General features: G+C 46.9%; 1 protein-coding gene across 2 annotated transcripts in view; it reads left to right on the plus strand.

Annotated features, from left to right (window-relative positions):
* Nucleotides 1–20,000, plus strand: part of epn2 (epsin 2) — a 67,773-nt gene that overhangs the window by 4,136 nt on the left and 43,637 nt on the right. For both annotated transcript variants that reach the window (XM_083649837.1, XM_083649838.1), the window contains exon 2: nucleotides 18,519–19,321. In XM_083649837.1, the coding sequence (XP_083505963.1) occupies nucleotides 18,891–19,321 (431 nt within the window). In that variant the 5' untranslated portion in view covers nucleotides 18,519–18,890. The remainder of the gene's footprint in view (nucleotides 1–18,518; nucleotides 19,322–20,000) is intronic.

The following is a 20,000-nucleotide window of genomic DNA, read 5'->3' on the forward strand; positions in this document are numbered from 1 at the left end:
GCTGACCGAATCGATATTTAATTGAATCGAATTTAATCGAATTTAATCATGATTAATCGATTCGGAACCTTGTGAAATTGGAATCAAATCGATTCATGAAATTTGAACCGATAGCCAGCCCTAGTTTTCCTACTGATGCTGCCACTCGTTAATAGGGATGGGCATTTTAAGCAATTTAAATAGTCGAGTACTCTCCTTCTATTATGAACGAGTGCTCGAGTACTCGCGCTGGGGGCGCGGGCTGTGTGATTACTATGGTAATGACTAGGGGTGTCACGATACACTCAGTTCACGATACGATACGTATCACGATACTGGGTTCACGATAACGATACGATACGATACGATTTTAACAATATTTTTTTAAACTTGAATAATGACAATATATGACTGGAAAAGTAGTATTTTATTTGAAATGCACAAATACAAAACATGCTGTTGTGGGAAATTGTTATTACAATAACAACTAGAAAAAACATGAGATTGGAGATAAGGCTTATCTTGAAATAGAATGAGTTACACCGTCACTTAGATTTACTTTGAACTAAAAGGTTTCTCAGCAGTATAAATTCTCATTATGCATCTTCAGTTTTTCTTCAAACTCAAACAACAAGACTTTTCTTAGTCTATTTTTTATGCATCTTCAGTTTTTCCTGTCAAGTAAACAGTTTTGCCAGAAACTCAATTGAATGGTTTCTCTCCTGTATAACTTCTCATGTGTCTCTTCAGAGACTTGTTCAACTGAACTACTTTCCACACATTGAACTTCAACAAACAAAGACGTTTCTTTCTATTTTTGATTTTTTTGATTTTTTTTTTTTTTTTTTTTTTTTTTTTTCCACGATATGAGATTTCATCTCAACGATACATATCGTGACGTTTTACTATCGCGAAATTTCGTGGGACGATATATTGTGACACCCCTAGTAATGACTGAGCAGCGGTAATCTGCTGTGTATCGGGCTGTTCACACATAACGTTTGCATTTTTGCATGGAAAAAGCGCTACCTGGAGCGTTTTTGTCAGGAGAGGGACTGACTGTGATATTAGGTGACGCTAAGCTAACATCTAAAGCCTACCTTTAGACAGTATCTCCGATGGTTGGATTAGCGCTTTGGAGCAGACAAGTTGTGAAACGAGCGAAGGCATTTGATTTCCAATACATGTCCATTGTTGCTGAATAGTGATCACCATGATGCGATTGTCTCCCAAAAAGTGATTCTTTCTCCACATTTCTTGTGACTAACGTTATGGGAAACGACAATGTAGTCAGTAAAGTAGTGCAACGTTTTGAATGAGTTTTATCGGGCGTGCGCTATGAAGAAGCGTGCTTCTCATTCGGGAGAATATCTCCAGCCACCATTTTCGGGAAGAGCTGGAAAACTTCCGGTTAAAACTTTCAAAATAATGTTACTTAAACAAAAGTAAATAGCTTATTGATGCACGTTGGAGGAGAAAAGGTATTTCAATGAATGAAGCAGCATCCTTGTATCAAAATACGTTGTGATGTTATATGGCGTGAAACTGTGGCTGTAACGCATTACTCAAAATAAATAAGGTTACAATAAGCATTTTATTTTGAAAGCAACAAAGCGGGTGACGTACTTGGTACATTCTGGCTGACTTGACGCCTGATAGAGTTTAGTCACAAGAAACCCAGGCGTGTTCGTTGAATGGGAGGGAAACACAGCGAGACTGGCCGTGCAGTTGCTGCTGGTTGCTGCCAGATCCACATGACGATGCGTGCGTAGATCTTCCACCATTTTTAAAGGGGTGGGGAGTGGGGCGAGTACCCGAACAGCAGAAACGTTACTCGAATACTGACGTTATGAACGAGTGCTCGAGTACCCGAGTACTCGCGCCCATCCCTACTCGTTAAGGATTGAAAGTCATGTAGAATAAAAAAAAAATTACAGTGGGAACAGTAAGTCAAACTACAATACACACAAACAAAAATACCAAATGTTTGTGAAATGATTTTGTTCACTAACAATAAAATATATTGTTTGGATTAGGGTTGTGCGATGTCACCAAAATATCCATCGTGATTGTTTTACAGTGAAACATCGTTTTGAACGATGGCATCGTCATTTGGTACCATCCGCCGCTGCAACGCACGTTAACAGCAGGACAGCTGAGCTCTTCATGAGAACGACAGGCAGGCTACTAGCTACTGCACAGAGCCAGGCCACTCAAGCAGTGAGCGGCAGCAGCTACTACTGTAACAGCTAGCAGTAGCCTAGCTGCTGCTGCTGTATTTTCTCTCTCAACTCGCTCAGTCTCCTCAACTCTCTCTCTCATTAGGTTCAAAAGCCCACGCGAATCTAACGTTATATCCCCCAGTAATTCTGTCAGTTTTCTGCCAGCTAGTTAAATTCAACACACACACACACACACACACACACACACACACACACACACACACACACACACACACACACACACACACACACACACACACACGTTGTTGGTCAGGATATGTAACGTTAACGTTAGCCTATTTGTTTTGCGCCGTTCAATATTGCTAGTGCTGTATCAACCTTCACTTTGGAAACACAGCGAGTTAAATTCACAGTTGAAGACTTGTACTCACTTTGGGTTGAAAACAGGAAAGTCTTGTCTTGTCTTAAAAGTGTTCACAACAAAAGAACTGACTTCTCATGCGCGGGGGACGCCCCGGCACCATTAAACAAGCGCACCCAGTGCAGAGAAGCACTAGAGCGCGGGAGGGGGAGGGGAGGTTTATCTGAGTGAGAATAGGGTGCGCTCGTTTAATGCCGCCGGCGCGTCCCCCACGCGTCACGGTAAGTGGACTTGGTATTTTTTATTATTAAAACGGCAACAATTTAATTCGAACAGATGATTAATCACGATGATCCGATGTAGAAGGCTCAGAGGTCGATGGGGGGTCGGCCAATCACGATGGTCGATGCCATCGTCCATCGTGCCAACCCTAGTTTGGATGGCACTCTAGGAACACGACGTGACTGTTATAACTCTTGATTTCTCACTTTTTTGTCCTTTTTTACTATTTTCCTCATAAAAAAGATCATCATCATACCCCCACTTCTCTCTGAATATCACCTTGACACCGAAAAGGGAGGAGACAGACAGGTGGCAGCAGTTATTGTGCCGGTTTATCAAGGACTTAAGCTGTTAGTAGCTGGCAGACCCCACACTCCACTTAGGCTAGATCCTACCATACTGCAGCTTCATAAGACAGAATCACTGGCCTTTCTGGGAGGGCTGGACAACAAATGGATTTGATCAATTTAATTCAATTGTGGACGATGTATCAAAGGAAAATGGAGATTCACTTTAACCTGGGTACATATTGGATCGCTCTCGCCCCACCACTTCCCTGAGCTTCTGCAGTTGACAACACCCAGCGAGATTTCCCCTCTGACAGTATCAAGGTGGCGTCTACCAGTGAGGACTGGGTTAAAAAAATCGATTCTCCGATTTTGAATCGATTTTTATTTTAATCCTTTGATATCGATTCATATGTCCAGAGATCCTTTTTTTCTTTTTTAATAAACATAGTGTGCGGTAGTTGAAACATAGTTTCAAGTAGGGGTGCACCGATCACGTTTTTTGCCACCGATCACCGATTGCCGATCACCTATGAGAAATATCTGCCCAACCGATCATCGACCGATCACCGATTACCGATTACCGATCACCGATATATATATATATATTTATTTATTTTGTAAGCAGCTATAGCAGTCTATTATAGAACAGTTTCCATTTTACATATAGGCCTACATTTCATGCATCAAATTGAAAGTGCAGCACATTTTCTTTTTTTTCTACATCAATATTTTATATTTTGTAGGCTAAAGGAAACCGCCAACATGATTTTTTGTGTGTGAGATAATTGGAGCACAAGACTGTGTTGAACTAAATGGCTAGTAGTTCAGTCCAGTTCCCTCAGTTCAGTTTATAAAAGAACAAAACTCATTCCACTTCGGGATTTCCATGTTACCAGTTCAATGCAGTTCAGTTCACTCAACAAAAATACTAAATTTTCCGGGATTTCCCTGTTACACAAGAAAAATAACTTCGACCCAAGTTAACTATTTTATCGATTAAGCTAAAGCGGCTAAAGCTAACCGGAGCTATTAACGTTAGGAGGATACACGCAAATATGGATCAAACACGGACTTAACAGCATGCAAATGCCTCGGTAGGCGGGAGGACTGGAGGTAACTTCTCTCTGCTGAGTCTGCTCATCACCAGCTGATGTGTGTGATTCAAAGACGCAAGGGGTGTGTTGACAGTCTGGTGTGGTGTGTGGACAAAAAATGTGCCTCGCGACCTGCTTGGAGCACTGTGCCACTACGCTCTATCAGCCACTACTGTAAAACACCCTCCCTCGCTCCGGGGGAAAAATGTCGGCGATTGAGCCAGAAACACAGTCTGAATGAAATTGAATGTAATGTTCCCAATTCTATGTATTACATTCTAAAAACTTAACGGCAACATTTTGGAAGGCTAAGCCACACAACTAGCTCGTTGTAATCTAACATCATGCTTCAAAAGATGGAGAACTGGCTGTGTTACGACGATGAGGATGCAAAACATGTAATTTGCATGTTTCGTTCCACCCATGTTTCGTCCGCGCTGCCAAATTCAATGGAATGAAACGAATCTTGTAGCCTTGGACGTAATGAAGTGTTTTTGATTGATTTGTTCATCGGACTCAAAACGGTCTCCGCTGATAAGACACAGAGATCTCTGTTACAGGCAGGCGCTACGCCTCCTCCTGACCAGTTTTAAACATTAAAACACCTGCGGCTTAGTCCAGTGCGGCTATGTAACAATCATTCAATTTAGCTGCTGCGGCTTATATTCAGGTGCGCCTTATAGTACGTGTGCTTTGCAACACAATGATATAAACGTTAGAGCACAATATGAAAGTTAAACGATGGAGACATGAAAATGGGCTGCCTCATGTTTCTCACGTGCAGCATGATCGGCTATGCGATCGGCGACAATAAAGGAATATCGGAAACAGCAGATCACATATTTGAGGTCCAAATCGGCCGATACAGATTGCGTGCCGATCGATCGGTGCACCCCTAGTTTCAAGTTGATGTTTTTTTATGTTTGTAGTTGAAACAAAAACATAAATACTGTAGGCTACATAAATGGAAATGTTTGATCATTAATATCTACTTTTAGAAATTATATAGGCTGAAATCAAATCACTGTGCATAATTGTGAGTGTCTTTATTGACAGATGAAAAGGCTGTTATTTACCCTTTGTCACCACCTGGTGAGTAAATGTGTAACTAAAACCATTCAAATTGACAACCGGTCAATGTATCATGTATCATGTATCTACCGGTCCTTGGCGCAAAAAAGGTTGGGAACTAGGGATGCACCGATTGCCATTTTCTTGGCCGATTCCGATTTCCGATTTTTGAATAGTCTGACTTGCCGATACCGATTTTTGCCGATTCCGATTTTTTTTCTAAAAACAACAATTGACAGCTTACACAAACGTTTTTGTAACTTTGTTTGAAAATTAAGATTCATAGAACAATTCTTACATCTAATGGGGATCCAAATAATCTTATCTTATCTTATCATTTGCATGAAGTAGGACCATCTCACTCAAACACATCTCAAAATAAAAGTGTTCCAGGTTAGGCTACTGGACAGAGCTTTTTTGTGCAAATACAATGAATACAAAAATTAAATTAAATCCAATAGCCTATATCCCATCATGCATTTACTTTTCCAAAAGAAAACAGGTGCAACAGAACATCAAAATGATCCATGGACAAGGAGTTTATAGACTGGCTCCAGACCAGTCGTCTTGAGTAGAGGGGAAATGAGTTTATGAGTTACAGTAACGATCTTCAGTCTGAATATCAGGCGGAGTTTACACACAGTCCGAAGTTTGGTATGCGTATTTTTATCTGGCATCCGAAAAAATATCGTCACGCACAGAAATCCTTGCACACTTGTGAGTCCGATGCATTTTTATTATTATGTCCGTCGTTCTATTTGCAATACGAAACAAATAGTCTCTCCTGTATCCACGTTACAACATGACTGACAGGCTGAGGCACCAGCGCTGATGTGGAATGGAAAAGGCAGGTCGGGGAATGGTTATACTGGACACAATGCTCGCGTTCACCTCGCCAAGTCGGCTGTGCACTGTGGCCGGGTGCAGCAGCACTGCTTCCCGGGTAGAGAGAGCAGAGAGAGGGGGGCCAGTGAGGTGAAGCGAGCCGCTCAGACTGGACTCCAGCCGAGCGGGACTCGGCCGCATCTCTGTCTCCACGGCTTATTTTCGATTTGCATGTGTGACAAACTGCGAGATTTGTCTACTTCACTGACGGTGAAAAAAATCCACAACGAGGAAGGTATGCTGGCGTGTGTGGTGTGGTGGCTGGGTGCCTGTCTCGGTGCTTTGGGGTGCGCGCACGTCATGTGAAAATCGGCTCACAGAATCGGCTATTTAGAGTGACCGGCGCAGATCACCGATCGAGGCCGATCACGTGAAAATCGGCCATTTCCGGTCACGTGCCGATCGATCGGTGCATCCCTATTGGGAACCCCTGTGTTACATAACATGTAATTCAGGTTACAGCTCAAAAAACATGTTTTAGTATCACTAACCAAATACATATTGAAATTAATCGAATCGGAATCTAATCGAATCGGGATTAATCGATTCGGAACCTTGTGAATCGGAATCGAATCGATTCTTGAAATTTGAACCAATACCCAGCTCTACTGCCCGGCCTGCTGTAGTTTGTGTAAAGTCTGTGTGGCAACTAAAAGTAGCAACGCAACAAATGTATTCCAGCATCTCTGACAGAGAGAGCAGTCAACTGTCAGAATGCTGTGGCAGGCTGCTAAAAGGCAGCATCATTTTCCTGTGGCTGGCATCCCATATGACAAGAAGCTGCTCCACCCTCTGCCGATCTGGGGAGAGCCAAGACTAGCACCACGCTTCCTCCGACACATGCGCAGTTGCCAGCCGCTTCTTTTCACCTCTCAGCGGGGAGCTTCACCTGCAGGACGTGGGAGGATCACGCTATTCCCACCAGTTCCCTTCCACCCCGAACAGGTACCCCCCGACCGACCAGAGGAGGCGCTAGTGCAGCGACCGGGACACACACGCCTAATCCGGCTTCCCACCCGCAGACACAGCCACTCGTGCCTGTATGGACGCCCGACCAAGCCGGAGGTAACACGGGGGCGCGAACCTGCAACCCTCGTGTTGGTAGGCAGGGAATCTACCGCTACACTACCCGGACGCCCTGCCAGTGCCATTACACTATTGACATTTAAATGCAACCATCGTCCACTGTAGTTGATCATGGTTGAAAACAAAAGCAAAAGGTGCAGTAAAATAAAGAACTTTCTCTCAAAGTGAGACTGATGAGAATGATGACCATGATTATGACTATCAAAATGATTTGGATGGTCATTTTAGCCATAATTGGGCAGCCCTGGTGTTTTCAATATAGAATACATTTGAATATAGATCGTCTAGTAGCGATGGCAGGTTCAGCTGTCAGTCAGCACAGCGGTGATTTCAGTATGGTTATCATGTCCCCCACACACACATAGACATTTTTTTCCCAAGAATATTTTTTCTTCTGGGAAGCAGAACTCTGTATACACTTTCAATCACATCCAACCAACATTCCTCTTTTCCTTACAGTCCTTTAGTTAGCAGAGAGGAGGAAGACTGGCCTTTTGACCAGGATATTGAGCGGCTCACACTTCTGTCATTGGTACATGACTAACCTGCATTGACTGAATTGACACATGATTATGCACGCTCACACACTGACTGACACTCAGGGTGCTTTCACACTGGGGCCCCGGTACTGTTTCCGAGCACACTTGTCCCCAAATCGTGTCCGGGCGCGGAACGGAACGAAAGCAATGGTTCCCAGTGAGAAAGCAGCCTCACACACTCGCTGACAGGCTCTGTCCTGTGTGCTGTCTTCTAGGGCTGTCACTTTTCCCCAAAATAAAGTTCCAACAAACTTTAATTGCCCGCAAATCGTTCGAATATATTCAAAGTTTTTTGGTTAATTAAAAATAAAATAATAATAATTCAGTCCAGGCCACCGGGCATCAGCCCGACGTGTTAGCTTGGACGCTCACAGTCACAACACTGCCTCACAAACTTGGCTGCATCCAACTCGAGACAACTTTTCAGACCCTGGAGACAATCTTTCTCAGAAGAGACTAACGCGACAAATCTGGAGACTTTTTCTGACATGGGATTAACATTACCAGCAAGCAGCAGTTGGTTAATTTTGGTTCATAAAAAAAAAAAAAAAAATCAAACAGGTCAATTATACATTCGAACATGCCCTCCTCCCCCACATTCGAAGTTGAATTCGAATTTCGAATGAAAAGTGACAGCCCTACTGTCTTCTGACAGGCTCTGTCCTGTGTGCTGTCTTCTGACAGGCTATGTCCTGTGTACTGTCTTCTGACAGGCTCTGTCCTGTGTACTGTCTTCTGACAGGCTCTGTCCTGTGTTCTGTCTTCTGACAGACTCTGTCCTGTGTACTGTCTTCTGACAGGCTATGTCCTGTGTGCTGTCTTCTGACAGGCTCTGTCCTGTGTTCTGTCTTCTGACAGGCTATGTCCTGTGTGCTGTCTTCTGACAGGCTCTGTCCTGTGTTCTGTCTTCTGACAGGCTCTGTCCTGTGTTCTGTCTTCTGACAGGCTCTGTCCTGTGTTCTGTCTTCTGACAGGCTCTGTCCTGTCTTCTGACAGGCTCTGTCCTGTGTTCTGTCTTCTGACAGACTCTGTCCTGTGTGCTGTCTTCTGACAGGCTCTGTCCTGTCTTCTGACAGGCTCTGCCCTGTGTGCTGTCTTCTGACAGGCTCTGTCCTGTGTTCTGTCTTCTGACAGGCTCTGTCCTGTCTTCTGACAGGCTCTGCCCTGTGTTCTGTCTTCTGACAGGCTCTGTCCTGTGTTCTGTCTTCTGACAGGCTCTGTCCTGTGTACTGTCTTCTGACAGGCTCTGTCCTGTGTACTGTCTTCTGACAGGCTCTGTCCTGTGTGCTGTCTTCTGACAGGCTCTGTCCTGTGTACTGTCTTCTGACAGGCTCTGTCCTGTGTACTGTCTTCTGACAGGCTCTGTCCTGTCTTCTGACAGGCTCTGCCCTGTGTTCTGTCTTCTGACAGGCTCTGTCCTGTGTGCTGTCTTCTGACAGGCTCTGTCCTGTGTTCTGTCTTCTGACAGGCTCTGCCCTGTGTTCTGTCTTCTGACAGGCTCTGTCCTGTGTACTGTCTTCTGACAGGCTCTGTCCTGTGTACTGTCTTCTGACAGGCTCTGTCCTGTGTTCTGTCTTCTGACAGGCTCTGTCCTGTGTACTGTCTTCTGACAGGCTCTGTCCTGTGTACTGTCTTCTGACAGGCTCTGTCCTGTGTACTGTCTTCTGACAGGCTCTGTCCTGTCTTCTGACAGGCTCTGTCCTGTGTCCTGTCTTCTGACAGGCTCTGTCCTGTGTGCTGTCTTCTGAGGCTTGGGAGTCGGCTGATTTGAAGCAAAAGGAGGATTGGGGTGGTGGGTGTCACTGTGGGGGGCGGTGGGGGGGTTCTGTTCCGGGGTGGCTGTGTGTGTGTGTGTGTGTGTGTGTGTGTGTGTGTGGGGGGGGGGAGGTGGGGGGGGAACAGGACAGACTCTCCTCTCTTCTTCCTGTGGGCTGTGTGGGTGAATAGGTGATTATAGCAGCAGATGTGTCATTAGGTCTGAGCTGTATTCATGCGGATGCAGGGAGGGGGTGGGGGGGGGGGCAGTGCTCCTCACATTTCACTGCCCCCCCCCCCCCCCCCCCCCCCCCCCCCCCACACACACACACACAGCGCACCCCACCCCACCTCCTCTCCTCACCGTCGTACGCCGCCCCCACCCCCCCTCAGCTGTCATTCCATTGCACGGCTAAGCAGGAAGAAGCTCCATGAGACGCACACACACACACACACACACACACACACACACACACACACACACACACACACACACACACACACACACACACACACACACAGAAGCGCTTGCTGCTTTGGAGATTGAAAGTTGAAATGGTTTGTTGTTGGAGACAGAAGCTACGCAGACAGACACCCAAACACTTTGAACACGCTCCCTGAGTTGTGAAAGTAGTTTGTGATGGGGCGTGTCTGTGATGGGGCGTGTCTGTGATGGGACGTGTCTGTGCGTGCTTTGTGCTGCGATCAGATCAGTGATAACTCACCATGGGCCCTCCTCGGTCGTGGGCAGAGAAGACGTGGGGCTGGATAACACCCTAAGCTGCCTGTTTGTTTTATTAGCTAGAAGAACCAGCATTTAAAAGCTAGGAGATGCTGTCAGTGGGTGTGTGAATGTGTGCACCTGTGCACTGCTGATGTGATGTAGGAGGCTGATGTGATGCAGGAGGCTGATGTGATGCAGGAGGCTGATGTGATGAGGCTGATGTGATGCAGGAGGCTGATGTGATGCAGGAGGCTGATGTGATGCAGGAGGCTGATGTGATGTAGGAGGCTGATGTGATGATGTAGGAGGCTGATGTGATGCAGGAGGCTGATGTGATGTAGGAGGCTGATGTGATGCAGGAGGCTGATGTGATGTAGGAGGCTGATGTGATGCAGGAGGCTGATGTGATGCAGGAGGCTGATGTGATGCTGATGTGATGTAGGAGGCTGATGTGATGCAGGAGGCTGATGTGATGCAGGAGGCTGATGTGATGCAGGAGGCTGATGTGATGTAGGAGGCTGATGTGATGATGTAGGAGGCTGATGTGATGCAGGAGGCTGATGTGATGTAGGAGGCTGATGTGATGCAGGAGGCTGATGTGATGTAGGAGGCTGATGTGATGCAGGAGGCTGATGTGATGCAGGAGGCTGATGTGATGCTGATGTGATGTAGGAGGCTGATGTGATGCAGGAGGCTGATGTGATGCAGGAGGCTGATGTGATGCAGGAGGCTGATGTGATGCAGGAGGCTGATGTGATGCAGGAGGCTGATGTGATGCAGGAGGCTGATGTGATGTAGGAGGCTGATGTGATGCAGGAGGCTGATGTGATGCAGGAGGCTGATGTGATGCAGGAGGCTGATGTGATGATGCAGGAGGCTGATGTGATGCAGGAGGCTGATGTGATGTAGGAGGCTGATGTGATGATGCAGGAGGCTGATGTGATGTAGGAGGCTGATGTGATGTAGGAGGCTGATGTGATGTAGGAGGCTGATGTGATGCAGGAGGCTGATGTGATGCAGGAGGCTGATGTGATGATGCAGGAGGCTGATGTGATGTAGGAGGCTGATGTGATGATGCAGGAGGCTGATGTGATGTAGGAGGCTGATGTGATGCAGGAGGCTGATGTGATGCAGGAGGCTGATGTGATGCAGGAGGCTGATGTGATGCAGGAGGCTGATGTGATGCTGATGTGATGCAGGAGGCTGATGTGATGCAGGAGGCTGATGTGATGCAGGAGGCTGATGTGATGCAGGAGGCTGATGTGATGCAGGAGGCTGATGTGATGTAGGAGGCTGATGTGATGCAGGAGGCTGATGTGATGCAGGAGGCTGATGTGATGCAGGAGGCTGATGTGATGCAGGAGGCTGATGTGATGCAGGAGGCTGATGTGATGCAGGAGGCTGATGTGATGCTGATGTGATGCAGGAGGCTGATGTGATGCAGGAGGCTGATGTGATGCAGGAGGCTGATGTGATGTAGGAGGCTGATGTGATGCAGGAGGCTGATGTGATGTAGGAGGCTGATGTGATGCAGGAGGCTGATGTGATGCAGGGGGCTGATGTGATGCAGGAGGCTGATGTGATGCAGGGGGCTGATGGGGAGGCTGGAAGAGCTCAACGTTCTCTGGCTAAATAAAGGTCCAAATTAGATCAGTCTAATCTGGCTGAATGGTCGATGCATGGATACCCTGCTGCTGTGGCTTCTTTGCATCTCAGCCCAGACATCACACCAGATCTGATTTAAGTCCGACATCACACAAGATCTGATTTAAGTCAGACATCACACTACCGTCAGATCTGATTTAAGTCAGACATCAGATCACACTACCATCAGATCTGATTTAAGTCAGACATCACACTACCATCAGATCTGATTTAATTAATGGGGGGGGGGGAATACATGGGGAAAAAAGTTGCAGAACTGTTTTAATGGTTTTAGTTACACATATATTTACTCACCAGGTGGTGACAAAGGGTAAATAACAGCCTTTTCATCTGTCAATAAAGACACTTTCACAATTATGCACAGTGATTTGATTTCAGCCTATATCATTTCTAAAAGTAGATAGTAATGATCAAACATTTCCATTCATGTAGCCTACAGTATTTATGTTTTTGTTTCAACTACAAACATAAATAAACGTCAACTTGAAACTATGTTTCAACTACCACACACAGCATAATATTTTAGCCTGTTTAATTTTTTTATTATTTTTTTTACTTTTCAATTTAAAAAAATCGATCTCTGGACATATGAATCGATAATCGAGGATTAAAATAAAAATCAATTAAAAATCGGAGAATAGATTTTTTGAACCCAGCCCTAGTCAGATCTGATTTAACTCAGACATCACACTACCGTCAGATCTGATTTAACTCAGACATCACACTACCGTCAGATCTGATTTAACTGAAATGGATCCTGTTTTTCAAGAAGCCCAATCACATTCACATCGAAATGAGCATATTTCTAGGTGCACAGTAGGAAAAAATAGTTCTAGACACATTTATATGATCAGTGATGTCTTTTTGTGTGCGCGCATGTTTAAGTGCGTTGAAATACGGGACTTTGGTGTGTAGGTTACACAGCTGTGTGTGTGTGTGTGTGTGTGTGTCATAGGGGTGGGACAAAATATCGATACCCACGTTATCGCGATATTTCCACCCGCGATACGTTATCGATACACTGGCGCCAAGTATCGATATGTTTATTACCGGTAATTTTTTTTTTTTTTTTTTTTTTTTTTTTTTTTTTTTCCAAGTTGACTTTATTTATGTTTGTAGTTGAAACAAAAACATAACTACTGTAGGCTACATGAATGGAAATGTTTGATCATTAATATCTACTTTTAGAAATTATATAGGTAGGTAGGTAGGTTATAGCCTATAGGTTTTCTTGTTTTAATAGTAATAATAAAAAGACTTAATGTGTAACTTTTCCTCCGTGGTATCGAAAATGGTATGAGTGAGTGAGTGAACTCAGAGAGTTCATGTCAATTCTGCTAATAAATGCATAATACATGATTTTTTGCCTTCAGAGGTATTTTTTTCACTTGTTACACAGGTATCGTGATGTATCGTCTTCCAATATATCGCAGTATCGCAGTATCGCAGTATCGTGATATATCGTTATCGAGGGCCAAGTATCGTGACGATATCGTATCGTGAGCTACTCAGCGATTCCCACCCCTAGTGTGTCAGGAAGTGAGTACCAGCAAATGTGGTAGAAATTTGATAGTTCTTCATGACGTCACCATACTGTAGATTATAGTTATGAATTAAATCCTGAAAAATGAACTTTTGATGTGAAAAACTAAAGAAATTTGACTTTTGTGTTTTTTTCTTTTCACTGAATACCCACGTATGTGAACTAAAACAAAACAAAAACAAAAACAAAACATTTTTGGGTTCAGCTCATCTTTAATTGTCTCGGATTTGGACTCAGAGCCTATTATTACGAGAGAGAAAAAAATACAAATTAACTCAAGCAGTTATTTTTTCATATTTTTTTCCTTCAAAAAAGCCTAAAAGTGTGTTTCCACCCTCATCAGATAGTACATGCGGTGACGGCCCTAATGTTCCCCTAATATGAGGTCAAATGTCTGGTTTCCTCTGTACATACGCTTGTGAGGACGTTCTTTATGACCACTGATTGGTTCCCACTGACATTGTGTTTGCTCTTGAGTGTTTGTCAACTACTCCCTGTCTCTGCTCTCCTCCTAGTAGCCTGATATCACACTGACTTGTAGCCTGATATCACACTGACTTGTAGCCTGATATCACACTGACTTGTAGCCTGATATCACACTGACTTGTCAACTCGTTCAACTCACCTCACTCAACTTGGGATACCATGATGACCACACACAGACTTGACTGGAGGCTGGGATACCATGACTCCACACAGAACTGACTGGAGGCTGGGGATACCATGACTACACAGACTTGACTGGAGGCTGGGGATACCATGACTACACAGACTTGACTGGAGGCTGGGATACCATGACTACACACAGAACTGACTGGAGGCTGGGGATACCATGACTACACAGACTTGACTGGAGGCTGGGGATACCATGACTACACAGACCTGACTGGAGGCTGGGGATACCATGACCACACACAGACTTGACTGGAGGCTGGGGATACCATGACCACACACAGACCTGACTGGAGGCTGGGGATACCATGACCACACACAGACCTGACTGGAGGCTGGGGATACCATGACTACACAGACTTGACTGGAGGCTGGGGATACCATGACCACACACAGACCTGACTGGAGGCTGGGGATTCCATGACTACACACAGACCTGACTGGAGGCTGGGGATACCATGACTACACAGACTTGACTGGAGGCTGGGATACCATGACTACACAGACTTGACTGGAGGCTGGGGATACCATGACTCCACACAGAACTGACTGGAGGCTGGGGATACCATGACTACACAGACTTGACTGGAGGCTGGGGATACCATACACAGACTTGACTGGAGGCTGGGATACCATGACTCCACACAGAACTGACTGGAGGCTGGGGATACCATGACTACACAGACTTGACTGGAGGCTGGGGATACCATGACTACACAGACCTGACTGGAGGCTGGGGATACCATGACCACACACAGACTTGACTGGAGGCTGGGGATACCATGACCACACACAGACCTGACTGGAGGCTGGGGATACCATGACCACACACAGACCTGACTGGAGGCTGGGGATACCATGACTACACAGACTTGACTGGAGGCTGGGGATACCATGACTACACAGACCTGACTGGAGGCTGGGGATACCATGACCACACACAGACCTGACTGGAGGCTGGGGATTCCATGACTACACACAGACCTGACTGGAGGCTGGGGATACCATGACTACACAGACTTGACTGGAGGCTGGGATACCATGACTACACAGACTTGACTGGAGGCTGGGGATACCATGACTACACACAGACTTGACTGGAGGCTGGGGATTAGGGCTGTGCGATTTTGCCTAAAACTAAAATTGACGATTTTTTCTCTCAAAACTCGATTTTCGATTTCGATTTCGATTTATTATATTATTATACTTCTCTAAACATTTGTTGCCCTGCAGAGCTCTTTTTCCCCCTTTTTTCCATAATTGACAATTTACGCTTTTACTCTGAAGGCAGGTTTTAGCTTGCCGCTGCTATGCTTAACTTCCTGGCTGTTGCTTGCTAACTTGACACTGGTGGATTTGCGTGTTCCTCCGAGTCCGTGAGATAATTATATTAGTGTCTAAGCGACCACCCGTGCTCGGAGTTATATCTGTACTAGAATAACACAAAGTCACAACAGGAATGCGTGGAACTGCGATAGCAGTTAGGGGGAAATTCAGACACACTGGGACAGGTGAGTCAGCTGAGGCTGACAGCTGCCATGAATCCAGCCATCTATCAGTACTCGGTGGCCTCACGTGTTGTTTTGTTATTATGTGAACTGTAAAGGTAACGTTTCATCGTCCGGTGATAACGTCTGTGTTCGTGTGCGCGCGTGAGTGTGTTGTGGCAATCGTTATCTTGTAGGCTACAGCCCGCAGTGCAACAAGCTGCGCTCAGTGCTCACTCTGTGCTTTTTGGTCGGAGGTGTTGAAATAAGTCCATTGCGCTGCTGTCTTTAGTAGCCAGTATCACAGCCTCTAGAGAGACTTTACAGCGGGGAGAATGGACAAGTAGCAGCATGCGTACATGAGAGAGAGCCGCCCCGCATAACGTAATTACCCTAGTTAAAGTGAAAATTAAATTTAAATTTTTAATAAAAAATAAAAAAAACGATTTTACGATTTTCATTTTTTTAACATCGTCCTAACTAATTAATTCGATTACGATTCAAAATCGATTAATCGCACAGCCCTACTGGGGATACCATGACCACACACAGACCTGACTGGAGGCTGGGGATACCATGACTACACAGACTTGACTGGAAGCTGGGGATACCATGACCACACACAGACCTGACTGGAGGCTGGGGATACCATGACTACACACAGACCTGACTGGAGGCTGGGGATACCATGACTACACACAGACTTGACTGGAGGCTGGGGATACCATGACTACACAGACTTGACTGGAGGCTGGGGATACCATGACCACACACAGACTTGACTGGAGGCTGGGGATACCATGACTACACAGACCTGACTGGAGGCTGGGGATACCATGACTACACAGACCTGACTGGAGGCTGGGGATACCATGACCACACACAGACTTGACTGGAGGCTGGGGATACCATGGCCACACACAGACCTGACTGGAGGCTGGGGATACCATGACCACACACAGACTTGACTGGAGGCTGGGGATACCATGACCACACACAGACCTGACTGGAGGCTGGGGATACCATGACCACACACAGACTTGACTGGAGGCTGGGGATACCATGACCACACACAGACTTGACTGGAGGCTGGGGATACCATGGCCACACAGACCTGACTGGAGGCTGGGGATACCATGACCACACACAGACTTGACTGGAGGCTGGGGATACCATGACTACACACAGACCTGACTGGAGGCTGGGGATACCATGACCACACACAGACTTGACTGGAGGCTGGGGATACCATGACTACACACAGACCTGACTGGAGGCTGGGGATACCATGATTACACACAGACTTGACTGGAGGCTGGGGATACCATGACTACACAGACTTGACTGGAGGCTGGGGATACCATGACCACACACAGACCTGACTGGAGGCTGGAGATACCATGACCACACACAGACTTGACTGGAGGCTGGGGATACCATGACCACACACAGACCTGACTGGAGGCTGGGGATACCATGACCACACACAGACTTGACTGGAGGCTGGGGATACCATGACCACACACAGACCTGACTGGAGGCTGGGGATACCATGACCACACACAGACCTGACTGGAGGCTGGGGATACCATGACTACACAGACCTGACTGGAGGCTGGGATACCATGACTACACAGACCTGACTGGAGGCTGGGGATACCATGACCACACAGACCTGACTGGAGGCTGGGGATACCATGACCACACACAGACCTGACTGGAGGCTGGGGATACCATGACCACACAGACCTGACTGGAGGCTGGGGATACCATGACCACACACAGACCTGACTGGAGGCTGGGGATACCATGACCACACAGACCTGACTGGAGGCTGGGGATACCATGACCACACAGACCTGACTGGAGGCTGGGGATACCATGACCACACACAGACCTGACTGGAGGCTGGGGATACCATGACCACACAGACCTGACTGGAGGCTGGGGATACCATGACTCCACAGACTTGACTGGAGGCTGGGGATACCATGACTCCACAGACTTGACTGGAGGCTGGGGATACCATGACCACACACAGACTTGACTGGAGGCCTGGGATACCATGACCACACACAGACCTGACTGGAGGCTGGGATACCATGACTACACAGACTTGACTGGAGGCTGGGATACCATGACTACACAGACTTGACTGGAAGCTGGGGATACCATGACTACACACAGACTTGACTGGAGGCTGGGGATACCATGACCACACACAGACTTGACTGGAGGCTGGGGATACCATGACTACACACAGACCTGACTGGAGGCTGGGGATACCATGACCACACAGACCTGACTGGAGGCTGGGGATACCATGACCACACACAGACTTGACTGGAGGCTGGGGATACCATGACTACACACAGACCTGACTGGAGGCTGGGGATACCATGACCACACACAGACCTGACTGGAGGCTGGGGATACCATGACCACACACAGACTTGACTGGAGGCCTGGGATACCATGACCACACACAGACCTGACTGGAGGCCTGGGATACCATGACCACACACAGACTTGACTGGAGGCCTGGGATACCATGACCACACACAGACCTGACTGGAGGCTTGGGATACCATGACCACACACAGACCTGACTGGAGGCTGGGGATACCATGACCACACACAGACGTCTTCACGGACACTAACCCTGGAAGCGAGACGTGGTTGTTGTGAGGGACATGGAAATGTTACAAGCCTATAAATAGACTAACATCTTTCTGTCAAGCAGCAGATGACTTATTCAGAAACCGATTAGAATGAGGAAGTGTTGCACTACAGTGTCATTTTCTCCTTTCACATTCTGCGAGGAAAGTGACAGGTCTCCTCTTTTCGCCGTCTTTGTCTCCCCTTCCTCCCACTAAAGCTGCTGTGTCTCTGTGTGTCCTAGGTGATGGCGTGGTCGTGTGTGCAGCCGGCGCTCTGCGTGTGGAGATGCTTTTAACAGGCTCTGTTCTGGAGGACTCGGGAACTCTGCACTGGGCTGGGGAAGCCTCCTAAACACACCTACACAAAACACAACACACACAAAACACACACACACACACACCTTCATACATACCAACATTTACACGTACATGAGCCGTGAGAACGGAGACAGACGCACAACAGAAGCTCCACCCCCCCCGGCGCGTGTGCGTGCGTCGTTGACTCCTCCCCCCCCCCCCCCCCCGTGTGAGAGTGTACACAGCGTGTGCGTGCGTCGTCTGACTCCTCCCCCCCGTGTGAGAGTGTGCACAGCGTAACGTACATAGCCGCCGCAATGCCGAGCTCCACCATCCGCCGGCAGATGAAGAACATGGTGAACAATTACTCGGACGCGGAGAAGAAGGTGCGCGAGTCCACGTCCAACGACCCGTGGGGCCCGTCGTCCTCGCTCATGTCGGAGATCGCCGACCTCACCTACAACGTGGTGGCCTTCAGCGAGATCATGAGCATGATCTGGAAGCGGCTCAACGACCACGGCAAGAACTGGCGCCACGTGTACAAGGCGCTCACGCTGCTCGACTACCTGATCAAGACGGGCTCGGAGCGCGTGGCGCTGCAGTGCAAGGAGAACATCTTCGCCATCCAGACGCTGAAGGACTTCCAGTTCATCGACCGGGACGGCAAGGACCAGGGCATCAACGTCCGCGAGAAGAGCAAGCAGCTGGTCGTGCTGCTGAAGGACGAGGACCGGCTCAAAGGAGAGAGGTCAGAGACGGTTCGCTTTGTGATCGGATCGCTGCAAATCAGATTTCGCACGGGAAATGTAGCTGCAGCTTGGGAGTCGTGTTGTGTTTGTGTGTAAGTCAGAGGGCCAATCAGAGGCCTGACTGAGCGGGGGCTGCTTGCTACATCCACTGGCGCATCACAGTGGGGCAGTGCCTAGTCAGAATGTATTAATATTGAACTTGTCAAAACAGTCTAAAGCAGGGGTGCCATGGGAAAAACAGTCTAAAGCAGGGGTGCCATGTAGTGTTAATTTCGTCGACGAATACTATGATGAAAAAAGTTTGTCGACTAAGACGAGACTAAAATACTCAAACTTTTAGTCGACTAAAACTTGACTAAACAAAAAGAGGACGGGGTGACTAAATATGATGAAAACTAACAAGGACATTTGACACAGGACTAAGACTACGACAAAATTTAAAAATTGATGACAAAATTAACACTAATTATAGACTGTTTCCCCCCTCAATGCAGCAGTTCAGGTTCCTGTGCTGCAGCATCATAGATCTAGCTGACATTTAGCTGTCTTAAAAACATTTACAGTAGTTACAACAGAACCCGCCCAGTCTTAGATAAGGGTCTTATCTATATGTGTATGAGGCATTGTGTTCCCAAAAGGTACAGCTACTTGCTTGTCTACGTTATATCCAGAGAAGTC

The sequence above is a fragment of the Poromitra crassiceps genome (assembly GCF_964638095.1).
Source record: "Poromitra crassiceps genome assembly, chromosome: 13".
Classification (NCBI taxonomy): domain Eukaryota; kingdom Metazoa; phylum Chordata; class Actinopteri; order Beryciformes; family Melamphaidae; genus Poromitra; species Poromitra crassiceps.